At 45.2% G+C, this 8717-nt stretch overlaps 1 protein-coding gene across 1 annotated transcript; it reads right to left on the bottom strand.

Moving 5' to 3' along the window:
• Window positions 1–2014: 2014 nt before the first annotated feature.
• AVPR1A (arginine vasopressin receptor 1A) lies at window positions 2015–7157 on the bottom strand. The gene is made up of 2 exons (XM_019454979.2): window positions 6065–7157; window positions 2015–3845 (listed from the first exon to the last, which is right to left on the bottom strand). The coding sequence occupies exons 1-2, from the start codon at window positions 7041–7043 to the stop codon at window positions 3559–3561; spliced, it is 1266 nt and encodes a 421-aa protein (XP_019310524.2). The 5' UTR covers window positions 7044–7157; the 3' UTR covers window positions 2015–3558.
• Between the last annotated feature and the right edge of the window lie 1560 nt (window positions 7158–8717).

Below are 8717 nucleotides of genomic sequence, written 5' to 3'. Positions count from 1 at the left end.
GAAAAAAAATGTTTATTTATTTTTGAGAGAGAGAGACACAAAATGTGAGCAGGGGAGGGACAGAGAAAGAGAGGGAGACACAGAATCTGAAGCAGGCTCCAAGCTCTGAGCTGTCAGCACTGAGCCCGACTTGGGACTCTAACTCACGGACCATGAGATCATGACCTTAGCCAAAGTCAGATGCTTAACAGACTGAGCTACCCAGGCGCCCCACCCTTTCTTCTAAAATAGACAGGCAGGACTCTTCCACTTGGAGTATTGTTTTGGGACATATGAATGCCATATCTGGGTACATAACACTAAGGAAGTTTAGCAACTAGCTAAGTTAAGCTTCTCAGCCTAAATCACAGAGAATAATACCGTCTATTTGCCTAGTACAGAACTAGCGCTCAGGATCGTCTGGTGTTTTCCCTAGCCTTTTGTATTATCTTGTCTCCTGATGCATTAAAATGAGAGAACACAGCTCAGTAGGTTGATACACAACTTATTTGAGAGATGTTCCTAAATAGAAGATTCAAATCGAATTGTTTTACCTGGAGGTACACATCAACATTTTGAAACAGTCTGCACAAAAAACATGAGGCTATTATTTTGGAGTTGGATGGGCTCATCTTTGTACCAACCCAAAGGGCTTTAGTTCTAAATTGTTGAAGAGAAGCTGTCACAGGAGCTGACAGCGTCAGAGAGGGCAGGGTTACTGAGGTGCTATTATGACTCAAATGATGAGGAACTGATTAATTTAAGGTGGCTCATAATGTGCCATCCAGTGCCCTTTAAGAGACATATTTCTGATTTTTAAAAAGCAGAATTGTAAAACCTAAGGACTTAATTTCTATAAAATATTTGCAAGCTTTTTGTAGGCATATCAATCCAGGGAGTAGCGGGCCTGAGAATTTGGAAAGGCAAGAGAATGAAGAGGAGTGAACTTGAAACTTCCAGGTTCTCACAGTGCTATCTAGTCCTCAATTTCTTTTTTATTTTTTTTTTATTTTTTTATTTTTTTAAATTTTTTTTTTCAACGTTTTTTATTTATTTTTTTGGGGACAGACAGAGCATGAACGGGGGAGGGGCAGAGAGAGGGAGACACAGAATCGGAAACAGGCTCCAGGCTCCGAGCCATCAGCCCAGAGCCTGACGCGGGGCTCGAACTCACGGACCGCGAGATCGTGACCTGGCTGAAGTCGGACGCTTAACCGACTGCGCCACCCAGGCGCCCCTAGTCCTCAATTTCTTATCTGCAAAGTTAAACAACAACAACAACAACAACAACAACAACAACAACAACGCTATTAAAATGATTATTAATTCGTCTAAGGGATTCAAAATATTTATGATGTGTCCCCAAATCATTGCATGATCTCTAAAAAGGAGAGGGAGCCAGACAAAATAGCTCGAAAAAAACCACTGGGTTCCATTAATGAAAAATGCAGTAACAACAGTCAAGTCGTGCTGTAATTTATCTCTGTTTAGAAGTAAAAGAAATTGATGCTCTTGGCTGGCTCTGATTTGCCTGCATTTATTTACTTTTTATTTAATGTTTATTTTTGAAACACACACACACACACACACACACACACACACACAAAGTGAGAGTGGGGGAGGGGCAGAGAGCGAGAGGGAGACACCGAATCCGAAACAGGCTCCAGACTCTCAGCACAGAACCCAGTGCACGGCTCGAACTCACAAACCATGAGATCATGACCCCAGCGGAAGTCTGACACTTAACTGACTGAGCCACCCAGCTGCCCCATGACTTACCTGCATTTAAAGGCAAGCAAGTTCTATCTCTGAATTGGAAAACTTTGGTTAGGCACAAGTCAGGCTTAGTGGCCGCTGGCAATGCTCTCCAATGAATCAGCAGAGCTATATTTAAATTCTAGGATTTTATATCCCAGACATGAAACCAACAAATTCTGGTTAATGGAAAGTAAACAGGAAAAAGCTGTTCAATTCTGAAGGCCCTAAGACTATAATAAAAGCAATTGGTACATTCATATGACACGTGACAGTTCAGGAAGATCTTTTCACACCTTTGATTTCATTTTGTCCTCACAACAATCCTGTGAGGCGTTATCAACCCCACTGTACAGCCAAGGAGATGAAAGCATTATGTGTGTTTAAGTAATTTTCCAAAATCATGCATTTAGTAATAAAGGAAACCATACTAGGTGCAGAGCAATTTTTTTCCCCCCATCTCCACCCCATTCCATCCAACCGTGCCTCTCGCCTACCATATGTAACTTAGACGGTTGGGAGACTGGAAGGAAAGACCAAATTATTTTTAATTAAACACGAAGGGACATTCTACATCTTGAGTTTCTCTTTAGGAGACTCTTATTTATAAGTCTGGACACCCCAGACATGAAGTAATAATCATGTTACTATCCACCACAACACAGAATACCCTATAACACTGGTCAAAATATGTTTACAGTGTTCTAGACAAAGTCTACATAGTACCTTGGGCAATCCATTTCTGTTCTTCTAACAAAACTGGATATTCTTTACATAAATCTGATTTTAAAATGGCCTTGCAGTGGGAGAAAAAAGATTTTATTAGCCATTTGACAATATTTGCTCTAACCTTCAGCATCTTAATAAATTATACCTTCCATAACTGGTACAACATGAGGAGCCTAAAACAAGGAGGGAACTGTCAGTTCTAAAGTTACCATTTTGAAATTTAGCATTTAACAGAACTTTTCTCTTTCTGCTCTGAACCAAGCACCCCCTGCTCCATATGCCCCAAGAACTCATGCCTGTCCAAGGCACTATCCCATCTCCAGGTCTCTGCCTGAAGCTGCATTTTCTTTTCTTTTCTTTTTTAATGTTTATTTTTGAAAGAGAGAGAGAGAGAGAGAGAGAGAGAGCAAGTAGGAGAGGGGCAGAGAAAGAGGGAGACACAGAATCTGAGGCAGTCTCCAGGTTCTGAGCTGTCAGCACAGAGCCGGACGTGGGGCTGGAACTCAGGAACTCTGAGATCATGACCTGAGCCGGAAGTCAGATGCTTAACCGACTGAGCCACCCAGGTGCACCTGAGGCTGCATTTTCTGATGCATGAACTGATTTTTATTGGATGGAAAAAATTTCTCTGAAGGTTCTTCTAATTCCTTTCAAACACTAAGGCCGATGATGAGCTCACTTTGTTTGAAATAATGCCCCTACATCGTATGACTTCTAAAGCAAGCAAGCCTTAGTTCTGTCCATAATAAAAGGAAAAGAAAAGAAAGGAAACCAACAACAGAATGTAAAGCCAGGGTGGTTATGTTTTTCCTTTAGAACTATAACTTCTATTATATTTCTGAAAATTAGGCCTACAAATCTTAGTGTAGCATATTTTTTCATCATTTTTTATTTTTTTTTATTTTTTAACGTCCCCTATAAAACAATTCATAACTTTTGGTCATAGCAATGAGAAAATGCAACTAGAAACACAGTCTTGCACTCAACAAACTGACGCTTATCTCTTAGAAGTTCATTTGTTCCCATGATTTCTAGCTGGATTCAGCCAGTAGACCCAAAACACCACTACAAGAGTCAGGCTGCGTGAATGTGGGCTCAGGTTGAAACAGGAATGAATTTGATGGACTTGGACGATTTAGGCGAGTCCTTCCATGTACCCATACTGTTTGTGGGGCTCCGGTTGTTAGTGTAAGAAGTCTGTCTTCTGCTCATACTGTCAGAATCTTCTTTGTTGAACGTTTGATTCATGTTCTGGCAGCATGGGAAGCTGTGGACACAGTCTTGCAGGAGATGGCCGCTAAAAAACATGTATATCCAGGGATTACAGCAACTATTCAAGGAAGCCAGTAATGCAGTGATGGTGATGGCCGGGTTTTCTGATTCTGTACCAAAAACGTAAGGGGAGATTATTTAAATAGTCAAATGAAAGTAACTGAGCACTGGGTAAACTCATTTTTCTACTGACTCTTAGAAGTGGGGAAAAAGTTATGGGTTAATGTAGAAAATGAAGTATATTGTTCATTAATCTGGGAAATGGCTGGTGTCTGGAAGTCTCTTGGTTGTGAAATATTTTCATAAGCAAGATGCACTGACGTTCATTCAAATATCTTAAACCACTTGAAAATATCTCAGTAGAACGAGTGGGAAGAATATGAAACAATTTATTTAAAAAAAAAAGTGTATTCTTTATACTAGCATTAGTATGTGCTAACAGACACAGCAGTTACAGAATGGCTGCAATTTCAATGAAATTTCAAACGTCTATAGCCACGTAAATAAAATTGTATTCATCCTAACAACTAAGGCAAAAGTATGACATTATGGAACATGTTTAGTAGTTCTACATTTTTAAATATTAAACGTATTTTGTAATAAGACAACCATACATAAGGGAACAGTAGTAATAGGTCCCTGAAGGATGCATTATTTGGTTGTTTCTGGAGTTGTTTTTTGTGTTTTTGTTGTTGTTGTTAATTTTCTGTAGTTTCTTTTGATTTTAAAAGAAAACCATTTTGGTGGTTTAGGCAATTAAATTATATTAAGAACAGCTGAGTTAGGAAATTCCAACAAGTTTTTGAAATATTTTATGCTAATTTGCACTGGTAAACCACATAAATATTATAATCTTTCACAGAACTATGACACTGATAATACACCTTTTTGAAACATAAGAATAATCAGCAAGCACTAACTTTTTCTTCATTATTAAATATAAACTTGGGTCTTCTCACTGTTGTTATGCTGGAATAAATTACAGGTGATTTAATCATACCTCGTGCTAAAATGCTACCATTAAAGGTGATCATGATCTATGGTTACAGACTGTATTCAAAAAGAATGAAAATCATCACCATACCTATGCAGAGGTAGAGAAGTTTTTAGAAATTATGTCTAAATTCTGATAAAGCAATACTTAGACTGAGTTTTTTTTTATTTGATTGGCAATAATTACGAGGCTGCTATAAGATCAAGCAAGACCGGAAATGATAAACCAAAAATATAGCATTTATGTTGTTTTATTTATTATCAGTAATATTATAGCCATGTAGGTATTTTTATTTGTTTGAATTAAATCCACTCTCAAATGTTTTACTTGCACATATAACTTCCAATAGTAAATCACACAGGCTCCCTACCTCAGTCTCAAATAGCAAAAGGAGACAGTTCTTCCCAGATACCTATTTCCCAACTATAGCTGATGTTGGTAGCATTCCTGTAATATATTTTATTTGAAAAAGTTGGGTTTTTTCTCACTCATAGGAAATAACATTTTTCAAGACCCAGCCTTAACTGTTTTTGGTGGGGTTCTTTTGAAGTTAGTATTTTTAGTTTGTGGAGGAATTAGAATCAAAGAAACTAGTAGGTGTAGAGAACATTCTCCATAAAGCACTGCAAGAGTTGTGGGGGGGGGGGGGGAGCTATAGCTGTATGGTTAAGTTAGTGCTGAAAGATGAATTAATTACTTTAACAAATTTAGAGTTTATCAATAATCCTGCTTTAAAATACCAGAAAAAAAGGTGCTACAGTAATTGTCAGAAAAAAAAAATTTAAAAGATGATAAGAAATGGAACACTAAATGCTAAATTAGAATTATTGGCTTCTTAAGAATCTTTCTTCAGAAAAAAATATGTGCGTTTATCTTTGCCCTTGGGGCATTTCTACAAAATTTTTGTATTGTGATATTTTTCACAAGCTAGCAAAAAGCAGTGGTTACAGTACAAATATTTCTCTGAATCCGATAGACTCAAAGGCCGGGGGGGGGGGGGGGGGCGAAATTAGCGCAGTGGTTAGTGATCTGGCAAAAAGTCATTATCACGTTTTGTAGTTGCCTGGTTGACTGTAGGGCGCAGTTTCTGGATTTGTCGTAGGATCACTTCAAGCTACAAGTGCACATTCCTGGGCCTCATTCCACAGCTACTGAATCAAAATGTCTGGGGTGGAGACCCCTGCCGTTTTGGTAATTTCACCCAAAGCTAAGCATGCAGAAGTTTAAGAACTACTGCCCCAGAGGATAGTATGAAAAGCACCCACTCCCCCGAACCCCCGCCACACGCACAGCCGAATTCCCGCCCTTTCCTCCTTTCTCCCGCCCGACACCTACCGATCCAAACAAACTTCTCATCCCAGACAGACCACAGCTGAAGGATGAAGAAGGGCGCCCAGCAAACGATGTAAACTGTCACGATCACAAAAGTCATCTTCACCGTGCGAATCTTGGCGCGGGAAATGGTCTTCACGCTGCTGATACACGGCGCGAGCAGGAGCCCCTTATGCAAAGCGCCGCTCGCGCCCTCGGCGCCCTTTCCCGGGAGCAAAGCCGTCTTTCCGCGGACGTTGCGCCAGATGTGGTAGCAGATGAAGCCATAGCAGGTACCCAGGATGACCACGGGCGCCACGAAGATGCCACCCGTCATCCAGGTCACATAGGCGCGGGGACCCCAGGGCTGGATGAAGGTGGCCCAGCAGTCCCGGGCCTTGGTGACGTTGTTCACCTCGACCATGGAGAAGACGAAGTACTGCGGCGTGCTCAGCACGAAGCTCAGCACCCAGGCGGCAGCGATCATGAGGCGCGAGCGGCGCGTCGGTTGCTGCAGCGTCTTCAGCGGGTGGCACACCGCAATGTAGCGGTCGGCGGTCATGACCACCAGCATGTAGGGCGACACGAACATGCCGAACACCTGCAGGTGCTTCACCACGCGGCACAGCCCGTCGGGCCCGCGGAAACGGTAGGTGATGTCCCAGCACATCTGCGGCAGCACCTGGAAGAAAGCGACGGCCAGGTCGGCCAGGCTGAGGTGGCGGATGAAGAGGTGCATGCGGGACGTCTTGCGAGGGGTGCGGTGCAGCGCCACCAACACGCTGCTGTTGCCCAGCACGGCTACCACGAAAGTCACAGCCAGCACGGCGATCTCCAGCTTGGCCAGCTCCTCGTTGCGCACGTCCCCCTGGGGGCTGCCGCCATCCCCGAGCGCCTCCGCTGCCCGGCTGCCGTTGACACCGCCGGCTAACAGGGGCCACCCCTGGCTGGAGTTGTCCGCGGGCCCCTCGTTGGGGCCTCCGGAGAAACGCATGCTGTCCATGCAGCGCCTCCGCGGCCTCCGCGGAGGCCAGCTGTCTTCCCACGGCCGCTGGCGAGGGCTCCTTGCCCGTCGCGCGCTGTCCTTCCCGCGCTCGCTGGGCTCTGCTCGCTGGGCCCTGCTCGCTGGGCCCTGCTGTCCCTCTTGCGGGCGTCTGCGGGCACAGCGTCCCACCGCCGGCCGAGCTGCTCTCGCTCCCGTCACCGACCTCTTTCCCCGCTCGGCTCCTTTTCAGCTCGGAAGGCGCTGGGGAGGTGCGCTCCGAGCCTCTGAAAGCACTGGGCTCCAAACTCAATTATTTATGCGGAGTTTGTTTCCCCAGAAAGCGCTCCCTCTCGTCCCAGTGGTTGGAGACTGCTCCGTGCTTACTCCGTCCGCTCTCTCCTCCCACCACCCCCAGGGGGTTCCTTCTTTCTTTCTTTTTTTTCCCCTCCTCTCTACGTCGGTGATTTGTTCTCTTTGCATCACTGCTGCAGGGGTGGGGCTGGGAGACTCTCCGATTCCTCGGCTTAACAGGCTGGATGGGGGCGCTTTCCCGCTCTTTTCTGACAAAAACTTGAAGAACTAGACGTCCTATGCCTTTTTTTTTTTTTTTTTTTTTTTTTGGCTTACCACCATTTCCTCAAGCCCCCTCAATAGCCACCTTAACTCTGTATTTGACATCAACAGAGGCAGTGGATGCGGTACGTTGAAATCCCGAGTCCACCTCCGGGCGCTCACGCTCCTTGCGCCTGAACTAGGAGCGCGACCCCACCTGCTCCAGCCGGGGTTTCCACCTCTGCAGCTAGCCAGCCCACTGCCTGGCTCATTTTACTCCCAGGGCAACTTGGCTCCGAGAATTCGGCCTCTCCCCGCCCTGGTCCCTGCCCTCCCCCTCCCCCATCCCCACCCCGCCCCCGGGAGGGTCACTACCGCGTCGCTTAAAAAGCGCCATCTTCGCACTAACACACCTGCTATTTGTCACCCGGCCCGCGCTCGCTTATTCCATCGCGGCCCCAGGGCGGCCGTGGGCGTATCTACTGCAGGAAAAGGATCGTCTCCTGGTTGGGGTGGGTGCCTAGAGAATTTCTGTGAACTAGAAATCCTGGGGTTTCCTCCGGGAAAAGCCTGATTCCCACAGAGGGGATGGGCGGAAATCGGGCCACAGTAGTCCGTGGGGACTTCGTCTGGTTACTGCTGAATCGTGGGGACATCTCTTTGGAAGGACAAAGAGCAGCTGTCTGAAGAGCGCACACCCAGGCAGTGCCGTTCCGGGCATGGGAGCGAAAAGGCGCCAGGTTCCTGCGCTCGGGAGTTAGAAAGATGCATGCTCCGGTCAGGAAAGAGGCGCTGTCTCCGCAGCGAGACCACCTACCTATTAATTAGCAACTGAAGAGCTCGAGCCAGGCTGCTGGTCCAGAGCAAAGGCAGAAACACCCTCTACTTGAGCTCTGGCTTGAACTTTGGTGAAGAGACGCTTCGAACCACAGCGAGGGGGAGCTGTTTTCAGGCTATTTCGCGAGAGAAGAAACACACACTTTGTAAGGTTATGTCCACTTTGTGGATACACGAACATGACTTTTTGGTCGGCAAATTTGTGTTTTGCGAACGTGGTATAAATTTGATTGTCGTGGGAAAATATACGTGAAATACAGGCAAAGAAAGCAAAGGATTTCCTGAGGTGCAGTTCTCACTGAT

The sequence above is a fragment of the Panthera pardus genome, unplaced genomic scaffold, assembly GCF_024362965.1.
Source record: "Panthera pardus isolate Hobbes unplaced genomic scaffold, ASM2436296v1 HiC_scaffold_6, whole genome shotgun sequence".
Lineage (NCBI taxonomy): Eukaryota > Metazoa > Chordata > Mammalia > Carnivora > Felidae > Panthera > Panthera pardus.
The sequence above is the reverse complement of the archived record's forward strand: the minus strand, read 5'-3'. Positions and strand labels throughout refer to the sequence as shown.